A 21,675-nucleotide genomic window follows, 5' to 3' on the forward strand; every position below is an offset into this window, starting at 1 on the left:
TCATTGTGAGCAAGAAACGTAATTCAAGAAAAGTTATTAAAGTTAATGAAATGGAAGCAGTCGCAGATCTTTTCTTCCGTATTTTATGAAAGCTTGTAACTGCCATGTAGTTAAAAAAATCATAATACTGCATGTAAAAAATAAAAAGTAAATCAGATTTTTTTCAAATTTATATCTCTCAGTTTCACAGTATCTCTCAAAGACTTTTTTTAATATCTGTGACATTTGAATATCACAATTGGTTGGTTGGTTGCATGCATTGATTGTTGCTTGGATTTTGAGATTCGGGGTTTGCACTCAAAAGTGGAGATGAATGTGTGCATGCATTAAGAGGAATATTAAGAGGAATAAATGATTGGAGAAGGTCAGCATACATCATAGGTAAGTTGAAGGTATGAAGCAGAAGGTCCAGTAATTCATTTTGCTAAAATATTATGAGGTCAATGAAAAAATAATAATAATATATATATAATCAGTAACTTTCATTTTACAGTCAGAATGGTAAAATAAAAATTTACTTGTGAGATATAAATTTCAAAAAAATGTCTCACAAATACAAGTTTGCATCTTGCAATTTTGACTTTTCTCACAATTGTGAGATGCAAACTTGCAATTGTGAGTTGTAAAGTCAGAATTGCAAGATATAAACTGGAAATTTTGATTTGTTTTCTCAGAATACATGATATAATTTTACAATTGTGAGAAATAAAGTCAGAATTGTGAGGAAAAACTCACAAATTTAACTATTTTCTTACAATTCACTTTTTTTCTCATAACTGTTATATATAAACACCGTTATGTGTTATAAAATTCAAAAATGCGAGATAAAAACTCACAATTTTAACATTTTTCTCACAAATAGAAATATGAATAGAAAAAACAGAACTGCAACTTTTCATCTCGCAATTCTGACTTTTTTTCTTACAATTACGAGTTTGTATCTCACAATTCTGACTTTTTTTTCTTACAATTACGAGTTTGTATCTCACAATTCTGACTTTTTTTTCTTACAATTACGAGTTTGTATCTCACAATTTTGACTTTTTTCTTGCAATTACAAGTTTGTATGTCACAATTCTGACTTTTTTTCTCAGAATTGTGTGATATTAGCTTACAATTCTGAGAAAATAGTCACAACTGCAAGATTTAAACTCATAATTGCGAGAAAAAAGTAAGAATTGGGAGATTTAAAAAAATCGCAGTTCTGTTTTTGTTTTTTGTTTTTCAGTGAAGGAAAGGGGCTTCTATACATGACAGTTGTCCAAACCTGACATCTTTAATCATTAGATAAATAGTTAGAGAATGTATTAATACTGTAGATATGAATTCAACTGAAAAAACTTGTGAAAAAAAAAAATCTTTCAGGTGGTCAAATAGCAAATAGTGGAGCTCTGCAGCCACCTACTGCTAAAAGTTATTTGTAGTTGTTTTTTTTTTTTTACTTTTAAAACTGGATTTTCCAAAAGATGGGCAAAAATCTTACATTAAACCATGTGAAATTATCCATGTTATCCCCATAAATTAAAGTTAGAAATGTGGGTCTTTTATAAAGTGAATTTTACATAAAAAAGCATTTTTGTGTATAAAAACCCATTTTAAAAATATTTATTTATTAATTTATACAGATATTTAAAAAAATATCACTAACCCACTGAAAACTGCACAAATGTAGAGTAAAAACTTTAATAAACAGAAAAATATACAGTACAGACCAAAAGTTTGGACACACCTTTTCATTCATTTGAATGAGAAAGTGTGTCCAAACTTTTGGTCTGAACTGTATGTATGTATATATATATATATATTAGGGGTAGGCATAGATTAATTTTTTTAATCTAGATTAATCTAGATTAAATCTTGGAATTAATCTAGATTAAAATGGCTAATTTGAATTCTGCTGAAGGCATTCAGAATATGTGTGCTACCCAAATAATGACTTAAAGTCTTTGAGAATGAATCATAAAGCTCATAAAGCTGTTCTATGATAATTTGTTGATGAAAATAAATTATGTTCAATTAGATGTACTTGTGTTTACTAACTAACTAACAATGAAATTATTTTTTCTCCCTATTAGATTGTGTTTTTTTTTTTAACGTCAACACTTACCCAGCCCATTACATGTTACACCGTACTTTTATTTTGACAGGTTGCCGTGAAGTTTCTGTGTCATACAGTATGATATGATGCTCGTTTTCTCAAATGAAACGGTAAAAGTGACACTCACAGCAGTTTGGGAGATTGAGTTTATCTGTTCATGTGAGATGAAAATGCCAAAAATTACCGGGAGCGTCACGTGTGTTTCAGTATGCGTGTAGTAAAAGCTCGTCTCCGCAATGCATACATACAGCTAGGCAAACGGAACATATCGGATTCATATTAAAACGGTCTTTTTGCATTTCAGTTTTCACATACACTAGTCCATATCGCGATTTGAATTAAGTGACTGACCAACATTTGATTTATGAATCCAAAAAACGACGAATTTACGTGGCATTTCGCTATAGTAGATTCGGTTTTTATGAATGGAGGACGACGCGATCCCGTCTGTGTTTTGGCGGAGGAGACTAACGCGCGACCATATCCTATAGTCTTCGGTATACATCCGCGTTAAACTATCAAGGTGAAAGTCATCATAGCTTGCGTAGTTTAGACCCAGCTCCCAACCCAAATTTGAGAATAGATTAACGGCGATATTTTTTTTATCGCGCGATAAGAGTTTCACGTTAACGCAGCACGTTAACGCCGATAACGGCCCACCACTAATATATATATATATATATATATATATATATAATTCACAATAAAATTATTAACTTGAATTTAAAAACAGCCAGGGAGAGTTTTCATTTAATGCCGATTTTATAATTTACCATGCAATGGATTGTTACTTTTATTTTGAAGTTTGAATGTAACGTTAGAGGCTTTTATTGTGAAAGTGTATTTTCATGGCGGTTGTTTACACGCTTGATCAGCTAACAGTATACGCTATTTGAATGAGATATTAGTTTAATCCTAATGTTAGACCACGTTCAGTTTTTGTAACGTTACATATTAATAATTCCTTGTGGATAATTATTTTTATTGATTAATATTTCTTGAGAAAGTCATGTCAGCTAATGGGAGTGGTGTTGCTATCACATAGCCTGGTGTGTTATCTAGTCTGCACTAACAAATTACCGTCACTGTGTTTATTCTTTAATGCAGTAATTTATTAGCTAAACACGTATTAGCTAAATATATTTGCTAATGCTACAATCAGCAAAGGGTTTAACTCGTACGCCACTAAACACACGCAATGGCTCAACGTTACCACAGAGACCACCATCAGGAGTCTGTTTATAAAAGGTGTACAGACTCCGGCAGTGATTATAACACGAATAAACGCCATAGACCATCAGATGAAAGCCAGCAAAGATCACCTGAGACTCTGGGCGCTCACAGACAGATGTATGAGAGAAACTTCCCGCTCTACAAGCAGCCTGTGGAGGTGGGCTTCTTCTCTCTGGACTCTCAACGGAACTTCTTCAACGATCAGAGGCAGATGCGATATTATGTGCAGCCCAGAAAAAGTCCAGATTTTAATTTAAGGGATGGATACACCAGCCGCTTCGTAAAAAGAGATGACAGCGTGAAAGAGAGGCTTGATCATTTGCTGCAGTGGATTCTGGTCAACAGAGACAAGATTCAAACCAGGGACCAAACCCCCTCATCCAGGTGAGAGACACATTCTGTTTGTCTATAAAGAAATATATATTTTTTACAATGAAATACCAGTAAAGTATAATTAATAACAGACCTAAACAAAGGCTTCTTTTTATAGAGAGTACTAAAATTATTAGTTTATAAATATTAGTTTTTTGTTTTTTGAGGTCGCACCATCCACCATGTGACATATTTCAACCTGAACTAACCTTGCCATTTCATAAAAAATAAACAAATTATCTAATACTTTGCCAAAAAACATCTTACTGATCATGGTGCTTTATATAATTTCCTGCTTTGGGTGTTTTCCTCCAGCATGTTTCTGCATATTCAATAGGACATGTTTAAAATTTTTAAAATAAGCAGTAAAGCGGAATTGTTACCATTTTTTTCTGAGAAATAATAATTAAAACTGAAATGAAAATGGATATTAATAATTTAAATAATAATTAAATAACAATAATACACTATATCAAAATTTAAAAATGTTATTGCAACTTACAATTCTTTTTTTCTCTTAGAATTATGTAATATAAACTCACAATTCTGACTTTTTTCTCTGAAATGTGTGATATCAACTCTGTTGTGAGAAATGAAGTGAGAATTACAAGATAAAAACTCACAATTCTTTATTTTCAGAATTGCGTCATAAACTCACAATTCTGACTTTTTTCTTAAAATTACAAGATAAAAACTCACAATTCTGACTTTTTTTTCTCTCAGAATTATGTAATATAAACTCACAGTTCTGACTTTTTTCTCTGAAATGTGTGATATCAACTCTGTTGTGAGAAATGAAGTGAGAATTACAAGATAAAAACTCACAATTCTTTATTTTCAGAATTGCATCATAAACTCACAATTCTGACTTTTTTCTTAAAATTACAAGATAAAAACTCACAATTCTGACTTTTTTGCTCAGAATTGTGTAATATGTGACCCTGGACCACAAAACCAGTCATAAGGTTAAATTTTACAAAACTGAGATATATACATTATATGAAAGCTTAATAAATAAGCTTTCTATTGATGTATGGTTTGTTAGGATAGGACAATATTTGGCTGAGATACATCTATTTGAAAATCTGAAATCTAAGGGTGCAAAAAATCTAAATACTGAGAAAAACACCTTTAAAGTTGTCCAAATTAAGTTCTTAGCAATGCATATTAGTAATCAAAAATGACATTTTGATAGGTTTACAGTAGGAATTTTACAAAAAATCTTCATGGAACATGATCTTTACTTAATTTACTAATGATTTTTGACATAAAAGAAAAATCAATAATTTTGACCCATACAATGTATTTTTGGCTATTGCTACAAATATACCCCAGCGACTTAAGACTGGTTTTGTGGTCCAAGGTCACATATAAACTCACAATTCTGACTTTTTTCTTAAAATTACAAGATAAAAACTCACAATTCTGACTTTTTTTTCTCTCAGAATTATGTAATATAAACTCACAGTTCTGACTTTTTTCTCTGAAATGTGTGATATCAACTCTGTTGTGAGAAATAAAGTGAGAATTACAAGATAAAAACTAAATTCTTTATTTTCAGAATTGCGTCATAAACTCACAATTCTGACTTTTTTCTCTGAAATGTGAAATATAAACTCACAATTGTGAGAAACAAAGTCAGAATTGTGTAAAATAAACTCTTAAATCTGAAATTCTGAAATTTGTGTGATATGTGTGTCATAAACAATTATTATAAATAAAGTCAGAATTGCAAGATATAATCTCATAATTCAGACTTTTTTCTCAGAATTTCAAGATGTAAACTCAATTCCGACTTTTTTCTCAGGAATGTGATATCAACTAACAGTTGTGAGAAATAAAGTCAGAATTACAAGATAAAAACTCACAATTCTGACTTTCTTTTTCGCAACTCTGACTTTTTTTTCTCAGAATTGCAAGATATAAACTCGTAATTCAGACTTTCTCTCAGAATTTTGTGATAGAAACACAATTCAGACTTTTTTCTCAGAATTTTAAGATATAAACTCAATTTGGACTTTTCTTAGGAATAAACTCACAATTGTGAGAAATAAAGTCAGAATTACAAGATAAAAACTCTTCAGTTCTGATTTTTTCTCGGAATGTTTTGTGTGAAAGTCAAAATTGTAAGATACAAACTGGTAATTCTGAGAAAAAAATTAAAAATTGCGAGTGTATATGTAATTCTGAGAAAAAAAGTCTGAATTGTGAGTCTATACAACTTTTTATAGTTAACTAAACTTAAAAACATAAATAATATATAAATGCATACATACAAACATGCATGCATAAATAAATGTTGCTTGAAAGTTTCTGTCAGTTATTGCTTGTTCTCTGTTGAGTTATTGAGTGTGTTTGCAGTGCTCTAGGAGTGGACTTTGTGACATGGAGAGGACACCTAACCAAAGTGCTGACCACCCCATACGAGACTCAAGAGGGATGGATGCTAGCTGCATCCAAGTTCAGAGGCACCATCTACATCAGTGAGGTGGAAACGGAGGCTGCCAGAGTGAACCGAGAGAGCCGCTCCGAGCGCCAGGAGGAGATGATGTACTGGGGCTACAAGTTTGAGCAGTACATGTGCGCAGGTTTGGGACATCTAGTATTTTATACTACTATCAGACTGATGATAGTGACAGATCTCACCACTTATCGACTGTTTTCCTTTCTTTTTAGATAATGTGGATGGGACTCCAGACTCAGGGGGCGTCGTGAACACCAATGAAGCGTTCTGTACGGTGGTTCAGACGCGTTTGGCTGATCATAAGCTTCTCTTTTCTGGAGAGGTGGACTGCCGGGTCAAAGAACCCGATGCTCCTCCAGCGCCGGGATGCTATGTGGAGCTCAAGACCTCCGCAGAGATCTGCACCCCGAAACAACGAAGCAACTTCCACAGGTGAAACTATCAATGTTGAGGAAAATGTGGTCAGAGTTTTTGCAAAAAAAACAGCAGGTTGGTTGAAAGAAAGTGCAAAGTGGCACTATAAAAAAAAAAAAAAAAAACAGAAATACTGCTGTTGTGTCGGTCTTAACATATACGGTACTATATGTACAGTATCTCACAAAAGTGAGTACACCCCTCACATTTCAGCAACCATTTTAGTATATCTTCTCAAGGGACAATACTATAGAAATGAAACTTGGATATATTTTAGAGTAGTTTGCTGCTACAAAATATTGTTCACTTAGGGTGTACTCACATTTGTTGCCAGGTATTTTGACAATAATGGCTGTATGTTGAGTTATTTTCAGAGGACAGTAAGTCTGCAAGCTGCACATTGACTACTCTAAAATATACCCAAATTTCATTTCTATAGTATCGTCCCTTGAGAAGATATACTAAAATGGTTGCTGAAATGTGTGGGGTGCACTCACTTTTGTAGCATACTGTATTCAAGAGATAGTTCATCCAAAAATGGAAATGGTCATAGTTGACATAATTTAATGAACAGCTGATATCAGCCATTGACTTCCATAGAATTTTTCCCATACTGTAGCAGTCAATGGCTACCGGCAGTTGCTTGGTTACCAACATTTCTGAAAATATCTTCTTTTGTGTTCAGCAGAAGAAAGAAACTCATAAAGGGTTGGAACAACTGTAAATGACAGATTCTTCCCTTTTTGGTGAAGAATTCATTTATATGAATGCTATTTATTTGTTCTACACTGAACATTCATCTTGGTGTGAACAGGTCAACCAAACAATCAGCACTTACCTCATATCATTCAAACGCAAATTCCCCATTGTTTCGAAGAATATTAACACTATATTTTTATCAAGGGTTGTGTAAATTTATGGGATGTTAGTTAATAAAGTAAACGTTAAAACAACAGCCAGCCTCTTATCTACACATGTGTATGTATCTCTTGTAGGTACAAGCTGCTGAAATGGTGGGCGCAGTCGTTTCTTCCTGGAGTGCCTCAGATAGTCGCTGGGTTTCGAGACCATGATGGGGTAGTGGTGTCTGTTGAGACCTTCCAGACTTCGAAAATATCACAACTCATCAAGGTTTATTCTATGTAACCACATATTAAGAAGTTAAATTAGCTATACACAGGTTCCTTGTTGGTTCACTGTTGTCTGGAATAGAGCTGTGATGTTTTCATTTTTCTTTTTTCTTTTTCTAGAATGAGTATAACTGCTGGAAGCCAACTGTCTGTATGAATTTCTGCAGTGATTTCTTGTCCTTCGTCAAATCAGTCGTCAAAGAGGACGACCCAAGGTAAGACTGTTAGATCATTTTGATTAAAATAGTCCCTGTTCACTTTCTTAATATACTGTCAAGACCTTGTTTTGAACAATTTATCAGTGCATGTTGGAAAAGAAGAACATTGGCTGTTGTAATCATTTTATTGAATATATGTCTGATTACACAAGTAAAATCCAATTGTTTTAATACCAAACATCTACCATCTCATCAGAGATTGTGGCAGGTCTAATGCAGTGCGATGTTTTTTTCAGACTGGTGTACCTGTTCAGATGGGATCCACACAGAGATGTGTCCTACACCGTCCACAGAGACTCTCAGTACACCTTTTTACCAGACTGGTACATCAAGGACATGAAGAGCCATCATTCATCTCACCACTGACATACTGAGTGCAGACCATATGCTGTACATCAGGCAGGACGTGAGGACATTTTTGATTAGTTTATGAACCATGTACATACTGTACTATTAATGTGCTGTGCACAACTTGCCATTGCTTGTGTTTACTCTGGATGCTCTGAATTAAGTTTGTGGCCTTGATGTCCATGTACACTTTTTTATATATATATTATTATATCATCATTTGAAATATATTGGAATTTTATCCTTTGTTGTAATGATGACTTTAAAGGGTTAGTTCTCCCAAAAAAAAGAGAAAATTCTGTCAATAATTATTCACCCTCATGTTGTTCCAAACTCGTAAGACCTTCGTTCGGCTTCAGAATACAAATAAAGATATTTTTGGTGAAATCCGAGAGCTTTCTGGCCCTGCATAGACAGACACATAACTTGCACGTTCAAGGTTCAAAGCTACGAGAACTTTTCATGTGCAAAGAAAACAAAAATAACGACTTTAACAATTCTTCTCCTCCAAGTCACTATCGTCTGCCATTAGCGAGAGTACAACCTGCTCAGACACGCATGGGAACATTTCAGTTGCGTTGCTGTCTATGCAGGGTCAGAAAGCTCTTGAATTTCATCAAAAATATCTTAATTTCTGTTCCGAAGATGAACAAAGGTCTTACGGATTTGAAACATGAGGGTGAGTAATTAATGACAATTTTCATGTCTGGGTGAACTATCCTTTTAAAGTGTCCTTGAAACATTTAGCAAAAAAAAGGAAATGTCCATAAAGTCAGATTTAGTTTTTAACGGTTCTATAAAATGTAACTTTTAGTTTATTAATCTTTTCTTAATTTCAGTGAAATTAGATCCTCATTCCCTCTTTTCATTAAGGTCAATCATGGCTACAACAAGGCAACCAATTACTAAAATATGTAATATTTTACATCAGTTGCAGGACTCTGTACTTTAATGTTAAGATGTGTTATATCAACTCACAAAAGTTATTCCCGACAGGATTCCTTTCATAGCTTTTATAAAAATTCACTTAAAATTATTTCAATATAAGAGTAGAGTACAGTTAAATAACAGAGGTTATACAAATGAAAGTACAAAATATGTGCTATAAATTCTGAAATAAAGAAACTTAAGTACAAAGTCCTTAGTTGCAATCTCTATGTAAACTGTTTGAGTTTTTAATATCTTAATGGTCCACAAGACAAACCAGTTTCATTGATACACAGCAGGTAAGACTTCAGTAAACTCTCCAAAATAGCATAATTTAAGGCAAGTGTGTGAATAAATTCACTTTGACCTCAAGCCGTGCATTTTCAAATGCCTTTCATGAAGTGACTGAACAATACTCATGCTCAACTAAACTGTTTGAACTCTCAAAACATTGAAACTGGGAGAGATGTAAAAACGCAACTACTCTTAAAAATAAAGGTGCTTCACGATGCCATAGAAGAAGCTTTTTTGTCTAAATGATTCCATAAAGAACCTTTACCATCTGAAGAACCTTTAAAGAACCTTCTTTCATCACAAAGGTAAGAAAGAGATGGTTCTTCAAAGATCCTTTGACTGAATGATTCCTTGTGAAACCAAAAATGGTTCTTCTATGGCATCTGAAGCAGCCTTATTTTTAAGAGGGTATATAGGAAAAACATCCTCTACATTGGTGGTTCTCAACCGGTTTTACTCCAGGACCCATATTTTATATTGGACATCAAGTGGCGGCAAAATTGTTCATTGTACAAAAGTAAACTTTGAGAATAAGGACCAGAGAGGATATGCCAAAGCACTGATCCGCTCCAGAGTTTCTCCTTGTATATTATTGATGTTAAATTTGTTTCTAGAGATCATCACCTGGTTTGTCACATGACATAGCAGCACATCACTTATAAGGCTCTACTGTATTGTTCGCAACTCTATATAGATGACGGATCCAAACCGTCATACACATTCCAGTTTCTGACTGAACACCAAATTCTACATTTCGTTCAAAAATGAACATTCCGTAATTTACTTACCCTTGTTTACAAACCCATACGACTGACTTTCTTCTTTCAAACACGATTTTCTAAACAATGTTCACCCTGCTCTCTCTTTATAGTAAAAGTATACCATACCAAAGTAACACGTAAAACTTATCAGCTACATGAAACATTTTCTGAAGTCATACAATGGCTTTATGTGAGTAACAGACTAAAATCGACTTGCGTTACTGATTGAAAATGTTTCATGTTGAAATTTACTAAACTAAAATCATGATTTTTGGGGGTTAACTGTTAATTTATTCAACCCCATGTCATCCAAGAGGTTCATGTCTTTCTTTCTTCAGTCGAAAAGTAATGAAGGTTTTTGAGGAAAACATTTCAGGATTTTTCTCCATATAGTGGACTTCAATAGGGATCAACGGGTTGAAGGTGCAAATTGCAGTTTCAATGCAGCTTCAAAGGGCTCTACACGATCCCAGATGAAGAATAAGGATCTTATCTAGCAAAATGATCAGTGATTTACTAAAAAATGATACAAATGTATATACTTTTTAACTACAAACCTGCTGATCCCCATTGAAGAAGAGAAAAATTCCTGGAAAGTTTTCCTCAAAAACCCTCATTTCTTTTCGAAAGAAAGACATGAACATCTTGGATGACATGGGGGTGAGCAAATGATCATGAAAATTATTATTCTGGAAGTAAACTAATACTTTAAGAGCATGTGCATCAGTAACCATTAAGACTCTGCTAAAGGAAACTTGACCATGTAAACTTTTTAAAATAATTGTTACAAACTAAAAGGTACTTTTTTTTGCTTTAAACTGACCTGCTCAAAAGTTTGGGATCTGTCAGACTTGTTTTAAGTCTCTTCTCTCTCCGCTTTTTTTTATTGTTCTTGGTGCTAGCATTCATAATTGAATTTTGCGTTTGACTCAGAGAGTAAGGACGATTTTATTGACGAACTTTTACCTTTGTTAACAGACTGAAACTATTATGTTGGATTTTAATTGTTTTTGTATCTCTCTGATTGAATAGCATCAATAAAAAAGTTTAACCTAAAAATACAGAAAAAACAGTAATATTGCAAAATTTTATTACAATATAAAATAATGTTTTTTATTTGAATATACTTTAAAATATAATTTATTCCTGTGATGCAAAGCTGAATTTTCATCAGCTGTCTTCAGTGGGACACGATCCTTCAGAAATCATTCTAATATGCAGATTTATTATCAATGTTGAAAACAGTATTTTTTGTATACAGCATTTATGCAAAATATAAATGTTTTCTAACAATGTAAATCTATGCTATTACTTTTTATCAGTTTAACACACCCTTGGTGAATAAAAGTATTGATTTCTTTTAAAAACAGAAAGAATTCAACTTTACTGTGTATATTGTTAGAAAACCTTTGTCTATTTTAAATAAATGCTGTTCTTAAATAATCCTGAAAATAAGTATCACAGCTTCAAAATAATATTAAGCAGCACAACTGTTTTCAACATTGATAATAAATCAGCATATTAGAATCATTTCTGAAGGATCATGTGACATTGAAAACTGCAGTAATGATGCTGAAAATGTAGCTTTGCATCACAGGAATAAATTACATTTTAAAATATGTCCACATAGAAAACTGTTATTTTAAATTGAAATAATATTTCACAATATTACAGTTTTTTCTGTATTTTTGATCAAATAAAAATCTTGACGAGCATAAGAAAAGTCATTTAAAATCTTACTGATCCCAAACTTTTTAGCAGCAGTGTATGTTGTGGTAAGACTGAAGACTGAAACTGTACCCAGATGAACCCATGCTAACGGAGCAATGGCTGATGGGATATGTGGAGCTCCTCCTGAGGGTGTGTGTTAGAGGTAGTCATCCATTAGTCACTCGTTAGTGTTCGTGGCTCAGTGGTGAAGGCTAACCATATCTCAGTGCTTGAGCTTCTTCTGGATGCCCATGAGCTTGAATGTGGCGGCTGTGATCTTCTCATACACCACGAACATGAGGGCCGCCGTCAGCACAGTCTGGAGCAGCTTCGCCTCTAGACCTTTATACAAACCCAACAGCCCGTATTTCCTGTCACGTAGAGGACACAAGATCAGCCAAACAATTCAGCCTTGTTTGAGAGATAGAAACTAGAACGACACAGCAGATGTGAAAATAAAATTAAAATAGAGATGCACTGATAATACAATTCTGGCCAATAAGACTTAAAATTATTGCTGGTAGACATTAAATGGAAGATATTAAATTTGATAGTACTTTGTGGGGAAGAAAAAAACTAAACTAAATAAGTTTTTTGTTTTTTTTTAATGGGGGCTATTGAATATTTTATTTTTATTTTTAAGTTTACTGCGACTTTTTTTTATCTCGTTTTCTCAGAACTGCGTGATGCAAACTCGCAATTCTGACTTTTTTCTCTAAGAGTTGCGTGATACAAACAATTGCGAGAAATAAAAAGAGTCAGAACTGAGATACAAACTCACATTTGTGTGAAAAAAGTCAGAATTGTGAGATACACAGTTGCAAAAAAAGTCAGAATTGCAAGTTTTTATATCGCAATTTTGACTTTTTTCTCGCAAATGTGAGTTTGTATTTCTCAGTTCTGACTTTTTCTTTCAGAATACATGATATAAACTCACAAATGCAAGAAATAAAGTCAGAAATGTGAGATAAAAACTCACAATTGTGAGAAATAAAGTTAGAATTGCAAGACAAAAACTTGCAATTCTGACTTTTTTGTCAGCTTGTATCTCGCAATTCTGACTTTTTTCTCTCACAAATGTGAGTTTGTTTCTCTCAATTCTGACTTTTTCTCACAATTGACTTTTTTCTCACAAATGTGAGTTTGTCTCTCAGTTCTGACTTTTTTCTCTCAGAATTGCATGATATAAACTCATTTGCGACAAAGTCAGAATTGCAAGAAAAAAAAACAGCATTTCTGAGTTTCTCGCAAGTTTTTTCTTGAAAATGTAAGTTTGTATCTTAGTTCTGACTTTTTTTTCTCTCAGAATTACATAATATAAACAAAGTCTGAATTGCGAGATGAAAATTGCAATTGTGACTTTTTCGCAACTTCATATTTCGCAATTCTGACTTTTTCTTTCTGAATTGCCTGATATAAACACAACTGCGAGAAATAAACTGTGAGTGTTTATATCTCGCAATTCTGACTTTTTTCTAATAAATGCGAGTTTGTATCTCTCAATTCTGACCATTTTTCTTGCAAATGCCAGTATATATCTCGCAATTGACTTTTTTTCTCAGAATTGTGAGACATAAACTTACAATTCTGAGGGGGAAAAAGACTGATATGATTTCAGAATTGCAAGATAAAAACATTTCTGAGTTTTGTGTTTATCAATTATCAGTTTTTTCTCACAAATGTAAGTTTGTATCTCTCAGTTCTGTCTTTTTTCTCTCAGAATTGCCTGATATAAACACAATTGCGAGAAATAAAGTGTGAGATAAAAACTTGCAATTCTGACTTTTTTTTTCACGCAAATGCGCAAGTTACAACTGTCCAATTCTGAGGGGAAAAGACTGATATGATTTCAAAATTGCAACTATTCTGACATAAGTCGAAAAAAAAGTCACAATTGTGTATTCAGTGGTGGAAACAGGCTTCCATATATTTCAGTTAATATTTAAGTGACAAAAATGTTTTGGTTAATAATAATCACCCTTGTTGATAACCAGTATTACCAAGCATTAATCTACAGTGACTCAGATGGACTTACTTGATCCGGTCCATTAGCAAAGAAACCACATTCCTCAGGCTGCCTACTAGACCACCTTTACCGTCTGATTTATACTGGCCAAACTAGAGGAAGCAATGGGAAATATTCAATATTCAGAAACACTACATCAACATCTGTCAAGTGTATTATACAATACAATGCAATGCTTTATCGATCTTAATGCGATCACATTACCCTCAGAATGGCCTGAACCGTTTGCAGAGGATACGTTCCAGATGTTGCAATAGCTTTAGCGATGGCACCAATGAGAAAGATTTCAAACGTTGATATCTGCACATATAGATGAGACTTTTTGGTTATTGCATAAATTCACAAATGCCAGTCATCATGCAAGTTTTTCGCCCCTCACATTCCTGCCTCCACGTCCCGCTTTTCGCTTCATGGCCTCGTAGAACATAAACTGCACAGCAGGGTTGAATACTAGCACGAGAGACGGCAGTGTCCCGTTCCACAGTGTTCCCACTCCCTCGTTGGCTATTATCTGGGAGAAGGCATCTTTGAAAGGAAAACAATAATGTGATATGATTCACTGCTGACAACACAGACCTATTATTTTAATAAGATGTGGTCACATTTGCTTTAGATTGATGAATTTCTAAATCATTTCAATAGTAATCCACATGATTTCTTCGCAACAGGTTCAAGTTGGTCATGTGACTCACGTCTCAAGCTACATTAACCAACAGAAAGCTGCATGGTTTTAAAGTAATTCCTGTGTGATCTCTTACACTGATAGACTATTGCCAAATTTTGCCTAAAAATCTAACAGTCTAGAGTCCATTACTCCTTATTTTTAATTACAGAAATAATCTAAAAATAACTGAACTGAGTGAGAATATCCCAGTCAGATCAGCTTCTAGATTTGGGAGGACGCCTGCCTCAAGCTCTGTCGATTTTAAATTAAATGTCGATTTAAAATTTGTAGTTTATACCTCATGAGATAAGTGAGTGTGTGAGCGGTTCTGACCAAATATGCCCTTATAGTGGGTCTGATGGAGCTCTTCGTTCCTGAACTTTGCCCCCTGGAGTTTCAGTCGTGTGTTCACCACCCACATGGGAGTCGTTAAGAGCACATTAACAGCCCCTAAAAGGCATAAAACAAGACATGGACATTTTCATCTCAAAGACTGATTATGTGCAGTTGTGTATTTTTCAATGTCGAAATAAAAGTAAGAATAAAGCAGGGTTAATTTCATTAATTAAAACTTTTAAAACAAAACTGAAAAAAAATTCATTAATATTAGATGAAAAACGGAAAATTAGTTCTAAAATTTCAAAAAGTCAAATTTTAAAGTCAAATCAATAAAATTTTTCATTGAAATGAACATAAAAATTAAAGCTGAAAATTTAACCAAAATTAAAACAAGAACTGAAAGTTTAAAAATAAAAGGGCATTCAAAATATTATATAGTATATGCTCACCAAGCCTGCATTTATTCGATCCAAAGTACGGCAAAAACAGTAACATTTTGAAATATTTTTTACTATTTAACGTAAGTGTTTTCTAGTTGAATATTTTTTTAAATGTAATTTATTCCTGTGATTTCAAAGCTGAATTTTTATCATCAATATAATAAAATGATTTGTTGCTCAAGAAAATGTTTTATTATTATTATCAATATTTAAAACAGTTGCATAAAACACTAAAACAGTACTTTTTTTCAGGATTCTTTGATGAATAGAAAGATTCAAAGATCAGTGTGTCAGTGTAATTTTTTTTATTTATTTTTTTGGTAAAGAAATTATAGAAATTAATACTTTTATTTAGCAAATATGCTTTAAATTGATCAAAAGTGATGATAAAGATATTTATGTTTCTATTCATCAAAGAAACCAGGAAAAAAAATTATATTCCGCTGTTTTCAACAATAACAATAAATGAAGAGTTCAAATGCAAAAGCCTTTAAGTGCAGTCTGAAATATTCTTCTAAAATTAGCATTTTTGTCAGGACCTATACATTGCCATTAAAGGAAAATATACTAAACCTACACAGCAGCCTGATAAAAATGCTCATTTTAGATGAAAATTTCAGATGGCATTTAGAAGAGGCTTTTGCATCTGAACTCTTTGAGAAGCAAATCAGCATATTAGAATGATTTCTGAAGGATCATGTGACACTGAAGACTGAAGTAATGATGCTAAAATTCAGCTTTGAAATCACAGGAATAAATTACATTTTAAAACAGTTATTTTAAATAGTAAAAAAACATTTCAAAATTTGACCGTTTTTGCTGTACTTCGGATCAAATAAATGCAGGCTTGGTGAGCAGAAGAGACTTCTTTAAAAACATTAAAAATCTCACTGTTCAAAAACTTTTGACTGGTAGCGTACATTGTGAAGAAGATTCAGCTCATGATTTCAGTACCTGATATGAAGCCCATGAGCAAATCTTTGCCAGGCTTGGACCGGTCTGAGACCATGACTCTCTTCAGTGTGTTAAACGTATAGAAGTACACAAAGTTAGAGCAGCACAGGCTAGAAATGACAGGAAACCAGCCACGATACAGAGACAATCTGAAACACAGTCAAAAACAGCATCATGACATAAACAGCCTGGTGTAGCCAACTCAAATCCATTTCACTATTTGCATTTCTTTCAAACCCAATATGTAATATAAATTGTTCAGTAGTGCCGACACATGTTCACTTAATACGCAATCTGGAATACAGTTAAGCCCAAAATTATTCATACCCCTGGCAAATTCTGACTTAAAGTTACTTTTATTCAACCAGCAAGTTTTTTTATTTATTAGAAATGACACAGATGTCTCCCGAAAGATAATAAGACGATGAACAAGAGGCATCAGTGGAAAAAATGACTACTCCTCTTTTACTTACATTTGAACAAAAAGTGGCTTGTCCAAAATTATTCATACCCTTCTCAATAATCAATAGAAAAGGCTTTTTTTGGCTATTACAGCAATCAAACGCTTCCTATAATTGCTGACCAGCTTTTTGCATGTCTCCACTGGTACTTTGTCCATTCATCTTTAATTCTTCAGGTTGGAGGGTCTCCTTTCCATCACCCTGATCTTTAGCTCCCTCCACAGATTCTCTATTGGATGTTAGTCAGGACTCTGGCTGGGCCACTGCAAATCGTTAATGTTTTTGTTTGCAAACCATTTCTTCACCACTTTTGCTGTGTGTTTTGGGTCGTTGTCGTACTGAAATGTCCACTGGTGCCCAAGGCCAAGTTTCTCTGCAGACTGCCTGATGTTGTTGTTGAGAATTTTGATGTATTGCTCCTTTTTCATGGTGCCGTTTACTGTGATTAGGTTCCCTGGTCCACCGGCTAAACATTCAGATTCATCAGCCCTTTCCTGACTTGTGAGCAGCCACAATGTGCAGCCGCAGGTCCTCAGTGAGCTCCTTTGTCTTAGCCATGACTGTCCACAAACCAACATCAGAGAACTTCTGTTTTTCACCTGTTGAGTTGATTAAAACAGCTGTTCCCAATGAATCAGGGTAATTAGGATGCTTTAGAACAGCTTGGACTATTTGGAATGGTATAGAACTTTGGATTTTCCCATAGACTGTGACAGTTTGCAAAGGGTATGAATAATTCTGGAAATGCCACTTTTTGTTCAAATGTAAATAAAAGCTGAGAAATATTTTTTTTCCACGATGATGCCTCTTGTACATCGTCTTATTATCTTTTGGGAGAAGCCTGTGTCATTTCCGGTCAAAAATAAAACTTGCTGGTTGAATAAAAGTAACTTTAAGTCAAAATTTGCCAGGGGTATGAATAATTTCAGGCTTGACTGTATGTGGTATTTGCAATGTAATAAGTAATTAGGAGTATTTGTACACAACATATTCACTGATGTTTTGAATGTCTCTTATGTTTTCTCTTAGGAATTCATGATGTGTTGTGCATGCTGAACTAAAACTCACATGCCCTCCTCCTTCGCTATCTCCGCCAGAATGACAGGGGTGGACTGGGACTTGCGGTTTTCATCCACTGAAACAAATGACAAATGTGAAATTGACAAGACTTTCCCATGCATCCTGCAGTGTGACATGCTATGCTTCATCTAAAACCATGACCTATGACCTTGTCAACTGACAGACTACATGCAACATTATTACACAAACTTGTAAAGTCTAAGATAAGAAATAAGTAATACAATTTTAAAATAGAACAATGTATTAAGTCTTTAGACAAAATATTTATAAAAATGTTTTATGCTTTGTATAATACATGCTGCATTAGGAATCGATTTACATTACATTTACTTAACAAATCTTTAGAGATGTTTATATGAACCACATAAAACACGACCTGAAGGAGGATGTTTTTACATACTAAAAGGCTGTTTACTTGCTAACAATGTATAAACTATCAATCAGATGACAGAAGGCACGCTGTAGATTGTGTAGAACAGGTTTTTCAGCCAAGTTTGGATCTTGTTGATCATTTAGAGAGAAATATGCAATCTGTCACACAGCATTGCACAAACTTGAAGGGCTTCCCACATCTTCATTCACCAATACATTTTAATAAATACTTTTTTTTCTGATACTGGACAAAATGTTTAAAGGTTGTTTTAAAAACTGTACTAAAAATTGGCATAACGACATTACTATTTAATTCATTTTCTAGAATTAATTGAACTGTAAAATACATACAAAATAATAAACTACATTTAATACAAATTTTACAGTACAGCACAAATTACACTACCAGTCAAAAGTTTTTGAACAGTAAGATTTTTAATGTGTTTGAAAGAAGTCTCTTCTGCTCACCAAGCCTGCATTTATTTGATTCAAAGTACAGCAAATAGCAATTTCGAAGTAATTTTACTATTTATTTAACTGTTTTCTTATTGAATATGTTTATTCCTGTGATTTCAAAGCTAATTTTTTTAGTATCATTACTCCAGTCTTCAGTCTTATATGATATTTTGAAAACAGCGGAGTACATTTATTTCAGGTTTCTTTAATAAATAGAAAGTTCAGAAGAACAGCACTTATTTGAAATAGAAATCTTTTGTAACATTATGTCTTTAGCATCACTTTTGATTCATTTAATTTAAATATAATTCAATTTAAAATGTATCCAACTGTTTTAAATATTGATAATAATAATAAAAATGTTTCTTGAACAGCAAATCAGCATTTTAGTGTGTTTTCTGAAGGAACATTTAGATGAAAATTTAGAAGAGGCTTTTGCATCTGTTTTTTGAGCAGCAAATCAGAATATTAGAATGATTTCTGAAGGATCATGTGACACTGAAGACTGCAGTAATAATGCTGAAAATTCAGCTTTGATCACAGGAATAAATTACATTTTAAAATATATTCAAATAGAGAACAGTTATTTTAAATAGTAAAAATATTTCACATTTTGTGCTGTATTTTGGGTCAAATAAATGCAGGTTTGGTGAGCAGAAGAGACTTTAAAACATGAATACTCACCCTGCAGTCTGATCCTGGCTGTGTCCAAAGGGAAGAACACTGTCATTGCTGTAACACTGCCCTACAAGGCAATAAAATATAGTTTAACAAACATCCCTGACTGAGGGATTATATTTCATTAACGGGAAACAAAATGGGCTGCAATTATTTTGGCTCGTGTTTGCTCACCGTTGCACCTGCCACAGCATGAACCAGTGTTTCATAGGACAGCAGGCCGAGTGAGCTGCTGCTGTCTGACATCTCTCTTACTCGCTCTCTCTTTAGTCTAAAAACCGTATATCTGCGCCTTTACTTTACACACATTAGCGACAGCCACAACGAATTATTCTAGGGCTAATCCATATTCATTACGTCCTGAAAATAGTATCACAACTTCCGTGTTCAAAACAATCGCTTCTTTGTGGCAATAATTTTCGATGCCGCTGCACTTCACCGCCTCTAGCGACCGGATGCTACACGGACATTAAAGGAGTAGTTGACTTTCAGAACAAAAATGTACAGATAATTTACTCACCCCCTTGTCATTCAAGATGTTCATATCTTTCTTTATTCAGTCGTAAAGAAATGGTGTTATTTGAGGAAAACATTTCAGGATTTCTCTCTATATAATGGACTTCGGTGCCCGCGAGTTTGAACTTGAGTTGAACCGCCAGGCTGAACGAAACTTGCATATTTTGCTGATTATTGCTGCTGAAAATGGTCAGTTATTGTCATGTTTTGGGCTGTACTAATCGGTCGAACCGGGAAAAACATTTGGAGTAGCCTATAGACTGCCAAAAGTTATAACAAATCAAGGAGAGGAGTGCAAAAAACTGTCTGAGGAACAAAGGCATTTGTGTTCGGCCAAACTGAACCAGAATTTTCCAGAGCAAGAATCTTGATAACATTCGTGTTTGTTCTTATTATTTCCACTCAGATAGGTTAAAGATTAGGCTAATATCTTAATACTGCTTGTACATATCTTTACCACCTATTAACTTTAGTTTGTCAAAATATTGTCCCCTTTCCTGCTTACCAAGTCCTTCTCTATATGATTTAGCAGCTTCCACGTGTTTTTTCTGTGGTTTAAACAGCATAAATTAGCAGAACAACAGTTGTACATTAACAGTGCAGTCAATGCTGTTGTTTACATCTGAGTATCTCCTATATGTGACCCTGGACCACAAAACCAGTCTTAAGTCGCTGGGGTATATTTGTAGCAATAGCCAAAAATACATTGAATGGGTCAAAATTATTGATTTTTCTTTTATGTCAAAAATCATTAGGAAATTAAGTAAAGATCATGTTACATTAAGATTTTTTGTAAAATTCCTACTGTAAACCTATCAAAATGTAATTTTTGATTAGTAATATGCATTGTTAAGAGCTTGATTTGGACAACTTTAAAGGTGTTTTTCTCAGTATTTTGATTTTTTGCACCCTTAGATTCCAGATTTTCAAATAGATGTATCTCGGCCAAATATTGCCCTATCCTAACAAACTATACATCAATAGAAAGCTTATTTATTGAGCTTTCATATGATGTATATATCTCAGTTTTAACCTTAAAATTAAAATTTAACCTTATGACTGGTTTTGTGGTCCAGGGTCACATATGGCTGTGTAACCTCTATACCTATGACCACTTCTGTGTTGCTCTGGCACTTTGCACTCAAAAATATTATATAAGACATGGTAGCATGGTCTAAGCACATAGTCCTGATCCTAACTAACACATAAACATACTGTGTTATTTATGAAAACAGTGGCTTATCAGTACAATAACACAACAAAGACAACCCAGCAGGCACCGGATGTCAATATAACGTCAGGTTGACGTTAGACATTGGAAAATCTATAGACATGTATAGATACCCCATAGGACTGCTCTATGCACGTAGATGCGTCCACCATCTTGGAACGATCAACTTGACCTCTTTCATCACCATACTATAGATGTTTTTCCTCAATCCGGCATTGCATTTCCGGTCTTCAGTGTTTCTAGTCAAATTAGCGTATATTCTGAGCTGTTAATCTAGTGTTAAACCTATTAAAATGTTTTTTAAAAAGCACATGGCTCTATAGCGCCATCACTTTACAATGTTGCAATGACCGTCATTTGTCAGTGCCTCACTCCTCAAAATTTAATGAGTGTGTAAATGACACGAAGCTGCCGACGTTAGCTACATTACAAACAGATGGACGCTATTTGAATGGGTTCCTATGAAGACCGGAACAAAAGAGCATCCAA

General features: G+C 33.9%; 2 protein-coding genes across 2 annotated transcripts; one reads left to right on the plus strand and one right to left on the minus strand.

The window, feature by feature from the left end:
• Positions 1–2,958: 2,958 nt before the first annotated feature.
• Positions 2,959–18,015, plus strand: LOC141337258 (decapping and exoribonuclease protein-like). The gene is made up of 7 exons (XM_073843044.1): positions 2,959–3,715; positions 6,065–6,291; positions 6,380–6,599; positions 7,577–7,712; positions 7,832–7,926; positions 8,166–8,335; positions 17,883–18,015. The coding sequence occupies exons 1-6, from the start codon at positions 3,297–3,299 to the stop codon at positions 8,293–8,295; spliced, it is 1,227 nt and encodes a 408-aa protein (XP_073699145.1). The 5' UTR covers positions 2,959–3,296; the 3' UTR covers positions 8,296–8,335; positions 17,883–18,015.
• On the minus strand, positions 12,185–19,817 carry LOC141337267 (peroxisomal membrane protein PMP34-like). The gene is made up of 9 exons (XM_073843057.1): positions 19,614–19,817; positions 19,446–19,506; positions 17,922–17,988; positions 16,393–16,541; positions 14,993–15,109; positions 14,375–14,520; positions 14,200–14,295; positions 14,005–14,087; positions 12,185–12,340 (listed from the first exon to the last, which is right to left on the minus strand). Exons 1-9 carry the CDS (start codon positions 19,683–19,685, stop codon positions 12,193–12,195), a joined length of 939 nt encoding a protein of 312 aa, XP_073699158.1. The 5' UTR covers positions 19,686–19,817; the 3' UTR covers positions 12,185–12,192.
• Positions 19,818–21,675: the final 1,858 nt, after the last annotated feature.

Source organism: Garra rufa, chromosome 1 (genome assembly GCF_049309525.1).
Source record: "Garra rufa chromosome 1, GarRuf1.0, whole genome shotgun sequence".
Classification (NCBI taxonomy): domain Eukaryota; kingdom Metazoa; phylum Chordata; class Actinopteri; order Cypriniformes; family Cyprinidae; genus Garra; species Garra rufa.